The following is a 20,811-nucleotide window of genomic DNA, read 5'->3' on the forward strand; positions in this document are numbered from 1 at the left end:
CTCTGCACTCACTGGTAGTTTAGGGCCATCAGTGATGGAGGGCCTAGGTGGGCACTGGAATCTTACTCACTGGGCATTGAGGCAGGCAGGTGAAGCATTTCTTACTGCTGTACCTTATATGCTCTGATCTTCATAGACATGGCGGAGATTCTTGGCACTGTAAGAAAAAGGAAACAGTCCATTTCCTCCTCTGAGACTAACAAGCTGCAGAATGGAAGGATGACATCTTTCATAGTCCCCATCTCGTTCCTCTCTGGTCTTCAAAGTAACTTAGTGTGAACAGTCGTTGTGTCAAGCTGTGGCTGATGTGTTTTGGTGTGTTCTCTTCACACAGATTGAGAAGTTGCAAAATCAAATTGAAAAAGAGAAGCAAAGTAATCAAGATCTGGAGACCTTGAGCGAGGAGCTGATAAAAGATAAAGAACAGCTACAAGTTGTCATGGAGACTCTAAAAGCTGACAAAGACAGACAGGTGAAAACTTCACAGATATAATATAAAAGCATATACTCAGTAGTGGTAATTTACTTGATGCCATTTAGAGCATTTGGTTCTCTTGGGGAGATGAGGCAATTTGAGAGCTATTAAGTGCAAGCCGAACTTGTTCAAATGTAGGTAAAAGGCCTCTTCGGGCAAGGACAGACCTTCCCTCTTTGGGGGGAAAAAAAAGTCCCGGATCTTACTAAGGAGGATACCAACTGGCTTTAGGATGTACAAATAAACCCCTATTTTATTGCAAAAGGTTGGTCTTCTGCCAGCTATAAGTCCTGATTGGTTTGATCGGGCATTTTAGCCACCCAACATTTTTTGATCTATTTCAAAAAGATGCTGACAAAAGATGCATTTATGTCTTCTGGATTGATATTTTAAATGCCCTTCAGCTTTTACTACTGTACTGCAGTTCATGTGCAATGCCTTGAAACTATGCTAAGTTCATACAAGGTATCATCTGTATTAATTCGAAGAAAATACAGGCACAAGTAATTGGAGACTGGCTTGTATATTGTCAATCTATATTAAATTTACTCCAAGTTTTGTGGGGTGAAGTTTAAATAACAAGATGTCTTATTTGTGTAGTGCTTATCATCTTGAAGGATTCTTTCCCAGACTTCTACCTGGGAAACTATCAAAGTCCTGCATTTCAGTTAGAACACATGCAGACTTTTTGTAGTAAGAATTAAAGAATACTTCACAGAAAGGGCAGGAAGTAAAACCAGAAGTATCCTCAACTATCAGAAAAGGGCAGATTCTGATTTTTTTCGGGTCTAAGTTGTTTCTGATTTCTGTGGATATTGTCTAGATAAGAATCAAGTGCAAATTACAGTCTAAGCCATATTTGCTTCAGCTGAAATTTGACCAGTGGTGTAAGTGTACTGTTCTTACAGAAACTGTGTCCTTAGTGAGATCTGCCTGCTATAAATTTTCAAATGTTTTGGGGCTTCTGACACCTTATCAGAGATAATTTGTGTCTTTAGATCCCCAAGATGGATGTAAACCTGGACAGAAAAATACCCTTTATTAGGAATGATTCCTAGCAAAGCATCTTCTCCAAGATGTTCTCTGGAGGTCACCTGTCTACTTTCTCCTCTGCCTCTACCCTCTTAGCTGGTAGCAGGAATATATCATTATTTTAATTTGTTAGAATCGTGGCTTACCAGAGGTAACTTTTTTTTTCATTAGTTTGGGTTCTTGTTTTTAGTCAGGGAAAGCTGTTGAGAAATTTGTCTTGGATTAAATGGACATGGTTTTGTTAACCATCTGTCTGCTTCAGGACTAATTTATACTGCATTTTGTACAGTAAATGAGTAACGTTTGCATGACTGTTTTATCATTCATGTAGATAAAGGACCTTAAACAAGAAAACGATCACCTTAATCAAGTGGTCTTATCCCTGAGACAAAGATCTCAAGTGAGCAGCGAGGCAAGAGTAAAAGATATTGAAAAAGAGAACAAGATCCTTCATGAAACAGTTACAGAGACTAGTAGCAAACTGAGCAAGCTGGAATTTGAGAAGAAGCAATTGCAAAAGGATTTTGACCAGGTTAAAGAAAAAGTAGAAAGAGTGGAAGAAATGGAAAAAGAGCTGCATCGGTTGGAGAGGGAGAATGAACAGCTCACAAAGAAAGCGGCAGCGATGAAAATAGTGACAGAGAAAGTGGAAGTTCTTGAACAAGAGAATGGAGATCTGGAAGTGGAAAATAGGAAGCTAAGAAAATCCCTGGACACCTTGCAGAATATTTCCATCCGGCTTGGGGACCTGGAAAGGGACAACAAGCAATTGGATGAAGAAAATCTGGAGCTTAGGAGAGTGGTGGAGACGATGAGATTTACCAGCACAAAAATGGCACAAATAGAAGCAGAAAATAAAGATTTGGAAAGGGAGAAAGAGGACTTGAGAAAGAATGTGGAAATGTTAAAAGCAATGAGCAAGAAATCAGAGAGATTGGAGCTAAGCTATCAGAGTGTCAACTCTGAAAACCAGAGACTTCAGCAAATCGTGGCGACCAGCAGCAAAAGGATCCAGGAGTTAGAAAAAGAAGTACAGGGAATGGAGAGTGAAAATCAGGTCCTCCAGAGAAACCTTGAGGAGCTAAAGATTTCTGCCAAACGGCTGGAGAGGTTAGAAAAGGAGAACAAGGCCCTAGAACAAGAAATGTCTCAGCTTGAGAAAGACAAAAAAATGCTAGAGAAAGAAACGAAACGGCTTTGGCAGCAAGTGGAGCTGAAAGATGCTATTTTGGATGATAGTACAGTGAAGCTGGCAGCTGCTGAGAAAGAAAACAAGACACTAGAAAAGGAAATTGCTCGATTCAGAGATTCATCTAATAAACTGAAAGAATTTGAAAAAGACAATAAAGATCTCATAAAGCAAGTTACAATTGATAAAAGAACACTAGCTACATTGAGAGAGGTAAGCAAAATAGTACTCCTGGTTTCAATATGATGCTATTTTTGATTTCAACTCTGTGAAGTACCAAAGGGAGACATCTGTCCCATGACTATTTAATACGCGAGCTATATCTTCACAGCGTTACCAGCCGTCACTGGATAGTGTTGTCTCGGAAAGTGGAACCTGCCGAAAACTGCAGTGTACCACTTTATGTTCACAAACACAGAGTCTCCAAGTGACATCTCCTTTTCATGCAGAATAGGGTTTTCATACAGGTCCCACGTGGAAGCTGTAAACCAAAGGCTTTGATACTTTTCTCTAACTCTGTGACCACAAAATTGTTTGCTAACATGAGAGCTCCTGCAGATGAGATAGACTCTTGATCCTAGAAATTAGAGTACTTGTTGAGGACACATTAACATCCCTGTTCTCAAACAGACTTAGCCAAGACAAGAATCATCCCAGCTGAACCCTTTCCAAAACAGCTGCGCCAAGTTTTTGCTTCTTACCTACCTACAGCATTGTTTCCCGAAAGCTTCTGTGCAGAGTGAGAGCACACTGAGCAGCTCTCGTGTTAAGCAGCGATCTCTTCCCGCACCCCTCTCCGCTGCAGAATGCAGTAATTGCACTTTTCCTAGTAGTCATCTTTTAAAAATACACAATTAGTATTAGGACATCAGCAAACTAATGGTGTGTGTGCCAGAACCTGACACTCTGACAAGTGGCCTATGAATAGGTTCAGGTTACTGCAACTTGCCCTGGTTGCCTGCCTCAGCTGCTGATGCCCCATGGGAAACAGGATTTCCTGGGAAAGAGCGTTCAAAGGAAAATGGTCAATGCTGCAGTAGTTCTGTGAAATAAATAAGTTTAGCAAGGCCAATGCTGTTAGCGATTACTTGAAGATTTCATTTTAGTTAAGTTTTTGAAGCACTAGTGTAATTTTGAGGAGGAAAAAAGTTTTATGAGAAACATATGAAACAGTCCCAAGTTGTGTTTCTGTCAAATTTCCCTAAAAAATAAAATAATAGCATTTTAGAGAAGGCTCCTTTTTAATCTTCCCCTTTTCAGACTTCTGCAAATTTCCAGGGATGCAGACCTGTACAGACACGTTATCTTATTTTCCTTAGTTGCTTTGTATATATTCTACTAGATGCTCATGGATGTCAAAGGGCCCTGTTTACAGTACGTGGACTGGTACTGACCTTAACTTTACCTATTTTCTCTTGTTGCCATGTGAATGAATATGTTGCTAAATTTGTGATATCAGAGGACTATTTGAATACTTATGGTTTATATTTAACAAAGTATTTTTGTTATTCTTGCCACTGTTTGACATACTGGATAATTTTTTTCTTTCTTGAAGTGCTTCAGTAACTTTGTTTTTCTTTCCTCATGCTTGTTTAAGAAAATTTTTGAGCAGAAACAGCAGCAATGTAGTTCTCTATGTTAGATTTGCATTTCAGAGAATTTTGAATGGTAGGAATCTCTGAACTTGACTGCACCAAAAATTATATGACTTTTTTAAATATGCAGGATGGTATTGTGTTTTCTCAGGCCACTTCCATACAGAGTGTTTTACTGACATAACTGCAAAGCATTGTCCCAAAATACCTTCTGGTACAACTCCATCAAATCTCCTCGTATTACTTCCTTGTCTTGTTCTGCTTAAGTTCCTTCCAAAGAAACCTAAAGGAAACCAGAACAGGCCAGTAGATACCAGACTCTGTAGTCTCCAGAACCCTCCTGTCTCTTACACAACAGTGTAATTATGCTTTTTAAATAATTTGGCAGTTACTTACCATACGTCAGAAACTTAGAGTCAATAGTGAAAATGCATTATTACCAAGTCCCTTGGTAATAACATCTTAACTGTAGGATCTCAGGAAACTTTCACACTGAAGTGCTGTCACTCCTCTGTGTGTGCAGTTGTTGGCTGGGCCTTGCAGCAGGGCTTGTCATGCTGGCTGAGAGGTGGGAACTCCCTCTGCTGATGTCCCCTGACCTGGTCACATCCCTGCATAGGCACAAGGGCAGGGTGTCTCCTGGCCTGCACACTTTCCCTCTTTTGGCAGGCAGGCAGGATGCCAGTCCCGGCAGAAGTAATTCAGTTCAGTGAGTGAGACAAAGGCCAAGAGAAGCATTCTCCAGATTTATTCCTAGTAAACTATAAATAAAAGCAATCAATTTAATTCTACACTCAACTGTCACTGAAGAATTTTAGCAGACCTTCTTGGAACTAGCATTTTATCCAATGACTTTTTCAGTACATTTAAAAAACCAAAACAAGAAAACTATAGTGCTGGATAATTAACATCACCATTTGCACAGCAACTAATCATGTTAGTGCTGTTACAGGATTTGGTCCATGAGAAGCTGAAGAATCAACAGTTGTCTAGTGAACTGGACAAACTGAGCCAGGAACTGGAGAAGATAGGACTGAACAAAGAGCTCCTGCTACAGGATGACAATGGCAATGACGACGCGTAAGGAAACTGAGCTCTCTTGGTCATTCTTTTGACTGCAGGCTTTTCCTCAGCCTAACTCAAGCCCTTTCCCTTCCTTTTTGGTTCTCATCTGACTCACTCCAATTACCCTTGCCAGTTCTGGACATCACACATGTGTTTCTGTAGCAAGCTTGTCAGTATACTGCAAGTTTTGCAAAACTTTTTCTTGGATGGAAGAAATGCCATTTTCTCTCTCCACGCTAGCCAGTGTTACTAGTCTCACTCTACTCTCCTGTAGAGTAGCTGGGTAACTATTTCAGTGTGTATTCTTCTTTATATTCTCTTTACAAGTAAGAATAGTGTCTATCGAACAGTGTATGTCATTACTCCATGTAACTGGAAATCCAGTCACCAGTTAATATCAACAATAAATATTGCCTAAGAAATTCCTGATTGCCAGGAATTCCTTTGCAAGTCCTGTAGTAATGAACAAAGAAGCCCCAACAAACCTTGTAAACATATATAGGTCTCTTGTGGTAAGACCTGATTAGAGAAACTTACCCATCTTGTAGGAGTCTTTAGAATCTACTGTGGTATTTTCTCCTCAAGAGTTTACAGGAGAGGTTTTAGAAGAGATTTCTGTAGTGTCATTAGAGGAGAAAGATAAAAAATTACTTACTTTTAAGTTATATAGCTCTTAGATATTTCTGTAGAACAATGCTAGCATTACCTCTGTTAAAACTGATTTGATTTTCCAAAAGCAGGTTTCCCAGCTATAATATATCAGTAGGGATCTGCGGCAGTAGAGTAAATCATATTCCTGAAGAAGCAAATGTGTATCCTGTAACGTGGTGACATTCAGAATGAGTGAAGGTGAAGTCTCCTACATAGATGGCTCATATCATAGTGGCAGACACTAGAAAGCTATTCTCATGTCTTTCAGAAAATACAAGATTCTGGAGAGCAAAACTGAATCAGCACTAAAAACAGCACTAGCTGTGAAAGAGGAAAAGATTGTGATGTTGGAAGCTCAAGTGAAAGACACTCTGAACTTGAACCAGCAGTTACAGAATGATCTAAATATGGTAAGAGGTTAACCAGATTTTAATTGTTCATTATGTGATTTTGCAGATTCACGTGCTTTATTTTTTTTTTTTAACTTGGCAAGAACAAGTTATTTCTATGTCCCCCACTCCACATACATGCACTCCTGAAAACCTTTTTGACTGGACTGTTTTCTCTTGTCCCTTTCTATATAGGGCATTTCAAAAGGATGAGCCCAGTTTCAAAGCAGTATATTTCATCATGGAAACATGTTACAATAACTCGTTACAGCATTTGTAAATTTTTGTGTAATCAGGTTTTAGTAACCTTTTGATAAATGCTCTACATTCCCTCTGCCTGCTGTATGGACAACATCAAGATGATAGTTGAATTTGTGGTTGCAGAGATATGGTGATTTCAAATTGGGTCCATCTTTTTGAAACACCCTGTATAATGGCACCAATTTCAGCAAGAATGTTGCACTAGGAGCATGGCAGGAGGGTTTGGTCTTTTTTTTACATGACCACTATGTGCAGATCTCTGTTTTCACATAGTTTTTTTCATTGCCATGGTGGTTTTCTGCTTTGTTCAATGAGAGCATAGGCTGAGGTAGACTACTGTTGAACCTAAGTTCAATCTAAGAACACCTAAGAACAGACTGTTAGGTGACAGTGAGCTTGAGTCAAAGAGCACCTGACTGGAGGCCAAGAGACATGGATTCCACCTATCTGTGTCTCAGCTTCCCCATCTGTGAAGCCATCCCTACATTCCAAGAGAGGAACTGCATACTATCATTATTAATAAAATCCCACTGTTAAATCAGTGTTGAAGGTTGTTGCTTGTTGGCTTTACAGGTAAAGAAGGACTTGGATGCACTTAAACAGACTCAACAGGATGGGCAGTATGCTCAGAAGTCACTGAGGTGTTCTGCAGAGAAACTCATTCCCAACCACCAAATGAATGAGAAATTGGAAACAGGACACCGAGAAACTACTGTGGAGCTGCTGAAACTGAAGGACAGGGCAATTGAACTGGAAAGGAATGTAAGCCTTCTCTGATTTCATGTTATCTCAGACTCCCCTTGTGATCAAGAGTGGGTTGCTGGGAACTGGATTATTTTGCTTAGAGGAATCTGGTGGGGTTTCTGGAGCACATAAGTCTACCAAATTCCTCAGGTATCTCTTAGGACTGCATGAGACTTGAATGCTATATATGTATTTTATAACATAATTGCAGGGATTAATCCTGTGTATAACATCTGTCCGACCTTCATTTAATGCTGGAAAGAGTTAGCTTTTGCACATTTGTTGCCAAATGATCGTCACTAATTGACTCTCCTCTTTGAGAGGACTCCAAATGACCAGGACAGCTGTTTCATTTCTTGTGTCACCCCTTCAATGCCATGTCTCTTTCAGAATGCAGCCCTGCATACAGAGAAGCAGTTGCTTAAAGAACAGCTGAAGCATTTGGAAACACAGAATGTCTCCTTCAACAATCAGATCCTGACACTACAGAAGCAAAACGTCTTCCTTCAGGAGCACAACACTGCCCTGCAGACGCAGACGGCCAAACTCCAGGTCAGGACAACATTGCACCTCTGTGCCAGTGACTGGATTTGATTATAGTAGCGTGGAGATGACAGCTAATAAGAAAATATTTGTATTGGTAGACCAACCTCGTGATGTAATGATGAAGCCTGTAAGGTGGAGCTTAATTTGAGGTCTGAATTTCTCCGAGCTAGGAGGAAAATTGGTTCTGTAGCTACCTTCATTAAGAAGGTAGTTATTTAGAGAGAATTTTTAAGTCAGTACAGCAAAATCCAGACGTGTTGTTCTAGAAGCTGCACTTTTGAAATAAAAGATCTTTGCTTTTTTAATTCTGTTAATGCCGTGCCTGTGAAAGACCTTGGAACAAAAGGGAAGAGGACACAAGTCAGCTCCCAAGAGGCATTGTAGCAGTGGGTTCCAGTCAACATTTTCATACTGTCAGACAAGATGTCAAAGTTGCCAGTGGAAAATAGATACTCTTAAACATTAATTTTTGAAAAAATAAACTTAGCTTGAGAAAGAGAACAGTTTTGAAGGACAACGTTGGATCAGCTCTGATTTCTTTAATGTGGATTTCCCTTCTCAAGCTTTTCCCCTCTCATGTTCACATGTTTTTCTTTTTTCTTTTTGTTTATTTCTCCTGTAATTGAAGTATATAAGCAACATATAAAATCAATGCACTACCTATCTACTGAAATCAGACTTGTTAGGAGTGTTGCCCCATACATAGTGGTGCAGTTATTTTTGTTGAGTTTGGGTGAACTTAAGTTTTCATTACTTGTATACAACTTTGGCTTTGTACATGATTGTCAGAGATGCAGTTGAGTTGCAAATATTCCAGCTCGTCTTGGTCTTCAGGCTCAAAAGCTTCTACTAGTAAAACAGTGGGTTTTTTCAGTTTGGAGATTATCCTGATACTTTTCAGAACACTGATAGCATGGCTTTATATGGTGCATACTACCAGCAGTAATATCAAAATAGTGCCAAATTGTCCATAGGTGTCTTTAGTCTACAAAGCAATGGATGCATTCTTGATTATACAGTTATAAGCTTTTACTGTGTTTGTTGTATGTACCAGTAGGTGTAAATAAGTAATGCCTGCTTTTTATTTGAGCAACTTTAGGTAGAAAATTCAACCCTGAGCTCCCAGAGTGCTTCACTGATGGCCCAGAATTCTCTACTCCAAAATCAGCAGACAGCCAAGGAGAATGAGAATGAAAATCTACTGAAACAGAAGGAGCAGCTGAAAGCTGAGTATGAGTCATTGCTTCAGGACCATGAACACCTTGCTTCACTGCATGAACGGCAGTCTGCAGAGTATGAAATGCTAATAAACCAGCACAGCTGCCTGAAAACACTACACAAAACCCTGGATATGGAGCACAAAGGTCTGGGTGAGAGGTACGCTCACTGCTCAGGGATATAGAGTAGCTGGAACGTGCCCATGGTACAATTTTAGCCTTAAATGTTGGTCTCCACTTACAAATTGAAACTACATAAATTTTTCCCCTGAAAAAGCGTCTTGTCATTTGTGCTGTCATTAGGAAATTACATCAAAATATTTGCAGCGCTGTAGATTTTAGACCTTTAAAGCTGGCAGACCACAGATGACTGGTAATATTTACTGAATATGGGCCCGGGTCTTGGGGATGCTTTGTCAGAAGTAGATTAAATGGCTTTAATAAGTTTAAGAATCTGTGGTATAATAACATGCAACCTTAAAAACAGATTCTTGCAGTTCCACTATGTGGGATGTCTTTTCTAGTCATACAGTAAGGTCTGCAAGTCACCTAGGTAATTACCTGTATGTGAGTAGAATGTGCTTTGAGAAGTTTACATCATCGAAGACTGTGTGTGGCATCAACCTCATGACGAAAGAGGCTCTCTGAAGGAAGCCGTATTGAGCTAACTATGAGATAGTGATGTATTATTTATTTTCTTCTAGTTTTTGCAGTCTAAGGCTTTTGCTTCGGGCCCTTCAATTGAATTGTGAAATGAGAGTAATCTGTGTATTGTTTAGTCTCTAGTCACTGTCATTTTCTGACAATTGTGCATGGATTGAACAACACAGATAATGTACAGCTACACAAATGTTGCTCTGCCTACCCCTCAACTTCTCTTGTACAATTCAGTGATTTTCCTCAAAATATCTGTATTTAGGTTCAGTTTCTCTGCAAGACCATGAGCGTTCAGAGCAACTTAGTAGTAATCTTTGCAGGTGGACTAAAAACTGGTGTTAAACTTGTCTTTCTCAAAGACTAAGGAGCTGGCAATACAATGTGCAGTAGATTTTGATAAAGTGCAGAAATAAACCTTTTGTGATTAAAGTATCCACCAGGGCTGTGGGACAGGACAGCTGCTCGGCTGTCAACTAAATGAGCTGTAAGTGATTACGCAGGCACTGCTTCTGCTTACCAAGCCTCTCAGACTGATTAATGGTTCTCATTGATTGTGGCATTGCGTGAGATTATCACACTGCAGTGTGTTGAGGTGGTTTGCTGTGTTCTTTTTTGTCTTGATGAGTACCAATTATTAAACAGTTCTAGCCCAAGGAAAACATGGCTTTTCAAAATTAGGTTATCTTTAGTGATAAGTGCTCAAATCACCATTTTAAACTTTAACAATTTGGACTGGGAGCTGCCAGCAAGAGATGTTGCAGGGGAGCAGATGGTGGCCTTCTCTGTACTCTCAAAGCAGGTTGATTTTGGCAGTTTCAAGAGTGCAGCGTCCTCCTCAGCAGATCAGTCTCAAAAGGCTTATCAAGGTGATTTGTCCAAGAACAGCATGTGTCTCCATTTGCCTGTCAGAGGAAAGAGACCAGCCACTTCTTGTGTGTGTATTTTGTTTTTCCCCCCGGGTGCTGTGTGTGGTTCAGCTGGCTGAGGGAGCAGAGGGGCGAAAGTTAGAAAAACAGCTGTAAGAAAACTGTTTGTTTTTGCCACTCTGAGGCATTTAACTGTGAAGATGAAATATCTCACTTTCAACTTCAGCACCACCTGCTAAACCTGCCCAGAGCAGCTCAGCGCAGCCAAGAAGTTTGCTTGTGCAGTGTCTAAGAGACAGATTTTGCTTGTCCCAATTGTAATTGTTTTTTCTCAGTTGCTGACAGCATTGTAATCATAGTTCTGTTATTTAAAGTGGGATTGCGCTCCTGCGCAAACCTATGTCTGCAGCTTGTCTAGAAAATTCTACAGCAACTTTAGTTTGTGGAGTCCTAACACCATGCGCAGCCAGGGTCCCCAAGGTTTGTGTAGCTTGTTCTGATGCATTCTAACCACAGAATGTTTTCTGCACCTGATCAAACTTCATTAAACCTCCCTCAGCTTTGTCTGCAGAGTATTAGCACTGCAGTGAGGATTTAATAATGGGTTGTGTGTAACTGTGGTGAAATGGCCTGTCATAGCCCAGCAAATCACAGACATGTGGGTTTGACATAGCAAGAAGAGGAGAGTTAGTATGTTAGGATCATTCACCATTAATAGCAGTTTCCTGTCTTTGCGGTGTTCATCTCAATGGACATTGACTGAACTCTTGCTGCATTTTTTAAATTGCTTTACATATTTCACATTACTAGGGGGAGATAACTTATTAACTATTGTTGGCTAGAAGATCCTTGAGTGTTTCTGTGTGGCTTACTCTGGAAAAGTCTAATCCTGCAGAGACTCGAAAACCTCATATCACTGGAAAAACAGAATCCCTGCTGGGGAGGGCTTACATATTGCAATGACTTGTATTGTGTTATCAATACTGGCTGGTAATTATTTTTCTGGTTTGTTTCTTTTTTGACACATGCTTTTTGTCATAGCTGAGCACTTTTAAAGTTCTCCGAGTCACAAATACCTACCCACAGTAGGTAACAAAGCAGCAGAAAGAGTGAAAGCCAAAAGGAGTAAAGAGTAATAAAATTGTTCAATACTAGGAATGGATTCCGTCAGAGCTAAAATGGATTTTTATTTATGTAGAAGAAAATCTTTATAAAACCCCTCTGATCAAGTGCCTGATGCTTGAAGAAGTGGAGCAAACATTAATGTGTTGAATAGCCTACAGGATGGGTAACCTTGCCCCTGGTGGTAGAGCTTGTTGGGTTGCACAAATCCTGCTCGAGTGATAAACTCCATGCAGAATCCCTTGCAGTTTTGCCAACAGTCTCTTCTTTCTTACCTTCCACCGAATACCTAGGGGAACAGCTGTGGTCAACCTCAGGGGTTCTCATGCTCAAAGGCAGCATTTGGAGCTGGGCCAAGCTGATAAAACTGGACCAGTATACTGCTTCCCTCTAAGTAGCCCTCTTTAAAAAACTAAAGAGCTTGGATAAAAATGAGAGGACTAGCCCTATCATACAGAAACAGCAAAAGAATTCACAACAGTTTCTGCAGAGACAGCCATGGTGATGTCTGCCAAGGGACTGACTGTGGAGTTGGTCTTTTCAGACTCTGGACTGGCACACATGTCTTAAGTCCTGCCTGGAGCGGGATGTGAAACCTTCCTCTGCTTTCAAGTTCTTCCATTTGTTGTACAGACATTGAATTTGAAATGTCCTGGTGCTGAATGGAGGAAAAAAACAAATAAATAAGGTTAATTAAACTCCACTGCTGTTACTGGGAATGAATAACAAAAAGCAGCTTTTGTCTAGGAGACAGGTGCTTTTCTGTGTGGCCCTTCAATGGACTGGAATTTGGGACAAGCTGTAATTTGACCCTGGGATGAAGGGAATGGTAGCCTGAAAGAAAATCAAGTTGGCAGGAGTCAGTGTATTTGGTGCTGTCTGCTGCTTTTGTTTGTGTTTGGAAGTTTTCGTGACTGCAGAGTAACTGTGTTCTGCAGTCATCTCTGCTGGGACAAGAGTCGCAGATAGATGATGTTTGTTCTCTCCAGCTTTTTCAAGCGATCCTGCATCTTCCACTGAGTTACTCTTTGAAAATTGCTTAGAAGGGTATTTCTCCATGGCTGGTACAGGTGTATCTGCCCAGGGATGTTTCAGGGCAATATCATTTTATCAAAGCCACAGAAAAATTTACTGATGACTTTTGATTTTCACTGTACCATTGTCCTCAGTGGCTTCTGCTGTTGTGTGTGTATGGGCACAGACCCTGACAGAGGCCACCAGAGGAAAGAAAACCTTCTGAGAACAGCTTACTGTCTTATGGTCTCAAGCCACCTCGTTCTTTGCAGTGTTTTCTGAATGCAGGTGGTGCAGCAGCTCAGGGAGGCTGAGCCTGCCAGATCAATGCCTGTGCCAAGTGTCAGGGCAGTTGTTCCACACCTCTGTTATTTCAGCATTCCAGAGGGTGAAATTAAAGATGGAGTTGATGGCGTCTGCCCTCTGTCTCTGCCCGTCTCCTCGCCCTGAATGATGTGTGTACAAACAGTGTGCACCAGGGAACAGAGGGAACCTGAATGTGAACATTGCTGTGGTTCTTGGGTTCCTCACAAGTTGAACTACCCAAGCAGGTGAATCGGCCCTAGGTGCTTTGCCATCATCTGATACTGGCCTCGTCATCTGCCTGGATTATGCAGGAGATTATTACCTATGCGAGATGCTGTTACCTATGCATATTGTCTAATATGCATTATATTATTACCTAATAAACAGTTGCTCGTTCCACCAATTTCTTGTTGGTTTTTGAATACTGCTTTCTGCTCTTTAGTCAGGTTTTTCAAACTTGCCACTGGCAATTATTTGTGAATGGGATTCCAGTTTAATGGTGCAGTTTCCAACTCACCGTGGAGACTCACATGATCAGAATTTGGAATTGAAATAAGGTTCTGGCAATTGCTTTCCAGTTTGCTTAAAGAATGCAGTTGGTTGTTTTCCTAAAAGCCTCCCTGTTAGACTTATAGACTAAGCTGAATTTCTGTGTATAGTGCAGAATTCTTCAGCCTTACTAGCTGTTCAACCACACAAATGTGTATGAAAGCAAGCAGACCAGGGAAAAAAACCCACAAAACAAACAAAAAAAATTACCCCCACCCCCCAAAAAAACAAACCAAACAAAAAAACCCCCACCAGAACAACTACAACAACAACAACAACAAAAAACAACCAACAAACAAACAGAAAATCCAACACGCCTTCCTGGTCATTGTGATGTTACCTTTTGAACATCTTAAACTAGGGGAAGAAAAATGTTTAAATGAAGGCTGTGAGAATATGATGCTCTTGTTTTTGCAGATACAACAGTTTAATGAAACACAAAGCAGAATTGGAAGAGTTGGAAATAGTTTTAAAAACTGAGAGAGCGGCTCTGCAACAAGAGAGGAGATCAAATGCAGTAACTATGGGGGAAAATCAGAAGCTGAGGGAAGAACTGGACAGGTATGGTTACCTTGATAAATTATTGTGTATATAATTAAAAAGTCAATGCAGCAACATACACAGTTGTTTTGCTGTGTTGTGTTAACTATAGCTCCAGAATACCTTAATTAATGTCTGTTAATTTTTCTCAATTTGTATCTTGTTAATTTGATGATTGTGTTTAATTTAAGATTATCAGCTTCATGGACACTGTCAGCAAATACTGTTATTCGATGCTTCAAACATGGTCTGATCCTGGGACTTTAGCTCATTCAAAACAAGCTTCCATGTGTGGTTCAGTTTGCAAGTGTTTCTGTACTGAATTGTTTCCAAGTGTTCATCTTTAATTAGAACTACAAATACCTCAAACCCCCAATAATATTTAGAGTTCCATGAAATGGTTCCTACCCATTTTTTTTTTTCCCTCAAGGAGAACCACGTTACCGTTTTTTTACACAATGTTTTAGTTCTAGGAGTTACCATTGCTGTTTCTTTTCTGCTGCTCAGAGGAAGCTGCCATTTGTTAATACCCAAGAGAGACTTGATTCTTGTTATTAAGAGTGGACCTATTGATTCATATGATCGCTGGGTAACTGTTAGCTCATGTCAAAGCTTCTTGTGTGAGCTAGCATCTGAACTTTACATACTGCAGCACTAAATTGTACCATCTCCCACAACCTATATCCCTATTGGGGCTCTCTCTATTAAAACCAGTTCAGTGCTACTGTTTATACTTAAAAAGGCATTTTCAGAAATAGTTTGGTACAAGTAAGGAGTCAAGGTCATATCAAGTTAAAGCAATATCAGATTGAATCATATTGAAAAATCACATATAAGTTCAGTCATGAAAGTTTCATATGCTGTCCCAGTTGTCATGTACTTGAGAACACTGCTGAGCTCTGCAAAGCAGGTTTCCTCAAGCTTTATGTTTTCTACTCAGCTTCTCTGGGGACGAAGGAAGATGTTGCAAAATGTTCATAGCAAAGCTGGTAGAGAGCAAGGTTTCGTCTGTCAGCAGATGCAGAACTTTATCTTTTTATTTACCTATTTATTTAATTTTATGCCTTCATGATTTGTAGATGTTTGTAGATTTACCAAAGCTATAAAAGAATGCCATAGTATCATCTTGCAACATTTCAACGTCTCACAGTTCAGGACACTTTGATGCTCCTATTTCATACATCAGGAAGAAAATTCTTTGATTGTTCTTTATTTGTGCCAAATAGAGCTGTCTTTATATCCAAATGCTCTTAAATATATTGTGCCTCAGAAATGTGTGGTGTGTTTCTTACACATTGAGGAAATAGCAGTTTTATGTTCCATCTATTTTCCTTTCAGTTTTTCTGTAGATTTGAAGCAATTTATAATGCTATTACTACTTTCATTATGTGCATAGAATAAAAATGTCTTTAGGAGTTAGTCTTTGGAACTTAATGTTTGATTTAGTGACAGCTGCATGCTGATGTTGTGGTTTTTGAATGTGAGGTGCTTTCTATGAAGTGTCCTTCATAAGCCTGCTGGCTTCTTCATGTTTAGGGTGAATTTCTTGCACAGCCAGCTGAAGGCAGAGTATGAAGGGCTGCATTCACACACTAAAGAACTGAAAACTTCCTTGAACAACTCTCAGCTGGAGCTGAATCGCTGGCAGGCTCGCTACGATGAACTGAAAGAACAGCACCAGTCCATGGATATTTCTCTGACCAAACTGGATAACCACTGTGAGGTGAGTAGCTGTAGGGAGGTACGCTGCTGTGTTCCTTTTGATGTGCCAGCGTTCATTGTGTGGAGATTTTGGCACGCTATATATAAAAGGTCAAGCTATGTGGTCATAATAATACCGCCATATACTTTGAAGTTTTATCAATTCATATCCTAGGTTGCTATGCTGTTGTATTAGCTTGGTTATGATGTGCTTCCAGGGAACCGGGTGCAGAGGAGAGATTAATCTTTCTTGTTTAATAGCTGCTGTCACGTCTAAAGGGAAATCTGGAAGAAGAAAATCATCATCTCCTGAGTCAGATTCAGATCCTGAGCCAGCAGAATCAGATGTTACTGGAGCAGAATATGGAGAACAAGGAGCAGTATCATGAAGAACAGAAACAGTACATGTAAGAAAACTAGAGATTTGAATTGTGAAACCTAAAAAAACCTCATCTAGACAAACAGAGAACACAAATCATCAGTAGTAGGAGAACAGACAGAGGAATGATAGGTCTACTTGGTATCTTGCAAGGAAAGGGGGTGTTTAGGAGGAGATACATGTAATGGGGAGAAGCTACAAAATTTCTTCACGTTGTCTTACCACAAAGGCATGTTCAGGAGACATCTGGACAAGCACAGCTGTTTTCAGATCATGTTGATGAACACATGTGGAAAACTTGGTTATAAAATATGGAATACTAAATCCAGTGGTACTTCTCAAAGGTTTCTAAAGAGCATGGAAAACAGCTGAGTTGCAACAAAAAGTCTTGTGAGAGCAATTTTATATTTAGATTCCTGAAGAATAGCAAATACTCATAGTCCTCTAGTTTTTCTCATTTGCGTTAGAAGAAATACTGCTTTCATGTTGTTTCTGAGGATGCAAGTGTCAGCATACATCGTTGTGTCCCCCATGCACAGGGTGACATGCTTAAGTAATGTACCTTGTTTAAACTTACGGTACATTTACAAAATACCCAATTCTTACTGCAGTAAATTTATTGGTATGAAATAGGGAAGAAAAGTGTTCTTAATTCCAAGAATTTTAGTCTAAGTACCTCAGGATGATGTGGAAGTTACTGACAATATTTTATTTCAGTACTGGATTATATGGTTGAAGTGTTAGAAATTGTTTGCTGAAATTGGCTGAATTATAGCTAGAATGTCCTCTAAGCATATTAGTCCAAGTGTCTGGCAGTTCTGTGATGGAATTACGTTAGACCTACTACTTGAATTAAAAAAGATTTGCTAATGTCCACTGTGCAGGTTGATAAAAGAATGAGTAAAGAAACAGTAAGATTACATGGCACTGCCGAAAGCGCTTTGGCACTGCTCACACGAGTCCAAAGCAGTCTTTAAAATATCAAACATTATTTATTTCTTTAGTTACAACAGAGTAACCAGAACGGAAAAAAAAATACCCAGTTATCATGTAGACAAGAAGTTCAAACTATGCAAGGGTCTTAACCCTTAACTAATTGTCAGTGATCTGTGAATAAGACTGAAGAATCAGCGAACAAATTTTCAGATAACAAAATAAGTTTAATCTTAACACCCACCAAAAAAACTCTGCCCAAGTTATTAGTGAGTAATCTAGCACCAATCTACTGTTGTTCTTTCACATTTCATGCTTACTGCACAAAAATCACCCATCAGCAAGTCTGGTAGGCTTTTGCATTTGCCTCCCTAAACAGACAGTGAATGAGCTCAGTAGGATTCTGAAGGTTATGCGATAGGAAGATGTTTCATTCTCCTTCCTCTCTTGATGGCTTTTAGTCTTCAATTTTTTAATTTCACACAGATGGTTCAGAATGTGCTTTTCCCTTCTTACAGTGACAAATTGAATGCCTTAAGGAGACATAAGGAGAAACTTGAAGAGAAGATAATGGATCAGTACAAGTTTTATGATCCTACTCCAAAAAAGTAAGTCCCATATGGGTTTAGTTCTGCTATTGTTGTATAGATTTGTGAGAGTGAGAAAGGGCTCTCTGTAACTGGAAATAACATAAATTTCACCTGAAATAAGGACAGCATCTTCTCCACTTTTCACTCTCACTCTGCAAGCAGTGAGGTTGTGTTAATATACAGCACACAGTACCTCATGTGGGGCCCTCTGTTTTAATATTGAAATTTGAAACAGTATTATTTGAAAAACAGCCACTTTGCCCTGATGAATATCATCTGGTCCCTAGTATGGGGGAGGGACTCCCATTATGGTGACTAAGCAGTACTAGGTGCTTCTGGAGCTGTTCTTTCAAAGGGAAAAGCAGTCCATCAGGGAGAAAGGACTTGAAAAAATTACATTAAGAACATCAAAAAAGAGTCAAGCTAATTCCACCACAAATAGTTCTGACTGATAGACTTAGCAAAGAAAGAGCTTCATCTTTAAGGCAGTTTTCATTTCTTTCCTTCTCAGTCTGTTCCTGTAGTATAGCTTTTCACACTGTTAAAATGTCTTACATGGGTCCATCTGTGTGGTTAGGTTTCTAGCAGAGGGAACGGTAGTCTTTCTCACATTTCACATGCTGGAGAAATATTTCTGTAAAATAATTTTTAATTTGAGAGACAAATGGATCTCAAGCTCTGTGAAATTCAAGCTGCCTCTTTCCAACCAATTCATGACAGTAAATGAATAACAAGGTAAGATGATGTGATGGCTTTAACACAGCTGTAACCTTCTTTGGGGAGTATTTCTTGTAGTGTTTATTAATCCCATTCACAAAACCTACTTTATCAGGAAAAACCACTGGATTGGAGCCAGAGCCTTAGTTAAACTAATCAAGCCAAAGAAGGAAACTACAAGGGAGCGGTTGAAACCAGCAGCAGAAAGCCCTCCATGGCATTCTGAATCCCCAGAGACTGTAAATTCTCCATCTGCATCCCAAAAACTGAAACTTCAACAAGAGACTCAGGACAGTACCTCTCAAGGGTCAAACTCTATGGAAGAGAGAGAGAACCTGGGAGGTTCTTCAAACAAAGGTAAGGAATGCCCAGCCTAAATTCAGGAGCTGAACAGTATTTTTTGAAAATATTTTTCAAGTATTTAATCTATAGAATATGTTAATACTCCATCACATTATGTTTTATATCAATTTTTTGGTAAAGTAAAATTTCTACTAAGGAAAAAACCAAAACCCAAACTAAGAAGCTCAGTAAACTAATAGGTGTGTGGGGGTGGTTGTTTCAGGTTTAGTTTGTTGGGTTTTTGGTTTGGTTTGGTTTTTTTTCATTTTTGTCTGCTTCTTCTCCCTTCATCTTTTGTATACAGTTTTTTAGTTTGCCTGAATGTATTGCATGTTACTGAATAAACTGGTGGAAATGCTTCATTTATTGGAGTTTTGCAACAAAGCAGTTTAAAGCTGGACCATATAACATTATGGTTCATTAACAACTATTCTTCAACTCGGTGACAGCTGGTCTTACAGCCACTGCCAGGAGATGGCGCACATGCAAAAGAAATCATTTGAAAAATGCTAATTTATTGTAGTCTAATGATTTGGCGGACAACACCACGTTTTGACTTTGAATCAAACTAAGAATTTCTTAATGTAAAATGTCCAAATGATTTTTTATGAACACTCTAGGGGAATGTAAGCAAGATAGAATTATTTATTTTTCTATTTAGTTGATCATGCAGTAGATCAAGTGTTCCTAATTAAGGGGAATTTAAAAGAAAGCTCCTCAAAATAAATATTCTGTGATCTTTAATAAAGGTAACATATATCCCAAGCTTTACTTATTCTATTGAGATCACTTCTGTCAGCTTCTACATATAAATCATTGTCCTCCAGGAATACTTTTCAAGAAGCAGTTTTGAAATTAATCTTTAAATAATAATTCCTGTCTTCGTACTAGGGAGCAGCTGAGGACAGTAGAATTGTTGTTATAAACGATGGCAAGTGTCTGTCTGGCTGAAGTTCTTGTCTTGGTTGGGTTTTACGTTTCCCTTTTTCCATTCTAATTCTCTGAGGTCGTTGATTCTCTTAAAATAAAAGTGCATGTGTCAGCATGTGAGTCCAGGAGATGTTAAGTGTTTAACCTGCATCTAGAGCTCAACCTGGGAATTTGGGCTTGGGTGTCCACAGAACAAGGCCCTCATGGAGTGCCAGTGATAAAAGAAAGTCTCTGGGGCTTCATTCTTTGTGATGTTGTATGAAAAATACTTATGTTGAGATGATGAGCATCAGTATTAAAGCCTAGAAGGCATCTAGGAAACGTCACTATATTATTGCCAAGTAACATGCACTTTTATTTGATTTTTTTTTTTTTTTTTTAAATTTCCTTAATTAAGTGAAAACATTTTGGGAGACCTAACAGTGATTTCCTAATGGACTTGTTTATATTTTATGTATATGCATGAATCTATGTGTTAATCTGAATCAGATTAACTATGATTGACTGCCTGTTAATCAATCCTCCAAATATGTGTTAGTGTTTGTTTAGCCTGTTTTGTTTTAACTGGTTGTGTAGAGTTGAATCTGTTTTAAGACACTTTTAAGTTTTATTTACGAGGGTTTTTTTACTTTTTTTTTTTCTTCTTCTTCTTTTTGGTTTACCCGGGTGATAACAATTTAGCTGCGCAGCGCAAAAAGATTGCCTTTTTGAGAAGCAAAATCAAGGATAAAGAAAAGTCTCCTAAGTCTCCATCGAATCATCAGTCTATCTCTAGTCGGCTGCGGTTCTGGTCTTCTTCCGACATCCCATCCTCTCCTAATGAACCTCTTTCTTTCCCGGAATTGGGATATTTCTAACACCTTCTCTTTAGCATTTACCTTGATTTGTTTCTGAAAATATTTTAAACAAACAAAAAAATCCTACGTGCCTTAAAAGAACACAGACCTTAATAAAAACACTCAGCATGTCTTTACAATATTCTAAATAAAAGCACAGATTAG

General features: G+C 39.2%; 1 protein-coding gene across 1 annotated transcript in view; it reads left to right on the top strand.

The window, feature by feature from the left end:
* Positions 1–20,811, top strand: part of CCDC88C (coiled-coil domain containing 88C) — a gene marked incomplete at both ends in the record, with an annotated part of 98,073 nt that overhangs the window by 69,232 nt on the left and 8,030 nt on the right. The window contains 12 exons of the mRNA XM_080345194.1: positions 335–472; positions 1,839–2,909; positions 5,244–5,371; positions 6,276–6,417; positions 7,231–7,419; positions 7,792–7,953; positions 9,047–9,324; positions 14,096–14,239; positions 15,755–15,941; positions 16,181–16,326; positions 17,750–17,839; positions 18,654–18,895. Coding sequence (XP_080201320.1) covers positions 335–472; positions 1,839–2,909; positions 5,244–5,371; positions 6,276–6,417; positions 7,231–7,419; positions 7,792–7,953; positions 9,047–9,324; positions 14,096–14,239; positions 15,755–15,941; positions 16,181–16,326; positions 17,750–17,839; positions 18,654–18,895 — 2,917 coding nt within the window. The remainder of the gene's footprint in view (positions 1–334; positions 473–1,838; positions 2,910–5,243; positions 5,372–6,275; positions 6,418–7,230; positions 7,420–7,791; positions 7,954–9,046; positions 9,325–14,095; positions 14,240–15,754; positions 15,942–16,180; positions 16,327–17,749; positions 17,840–18,653; positions 18,896–20,811) is intronic.

This window comes from Nesoenas mayeri (genome assembly GCF_963082525.1).
Source record: "Nesoenas mayeri genome assembly, chromosome: 5".
Lineage (NCBI taxonomy): Eukaryota > Metazoa > Chordata > Aves > Columbiformes > Columbidae > Nesoenas > Nesoenas mayeri.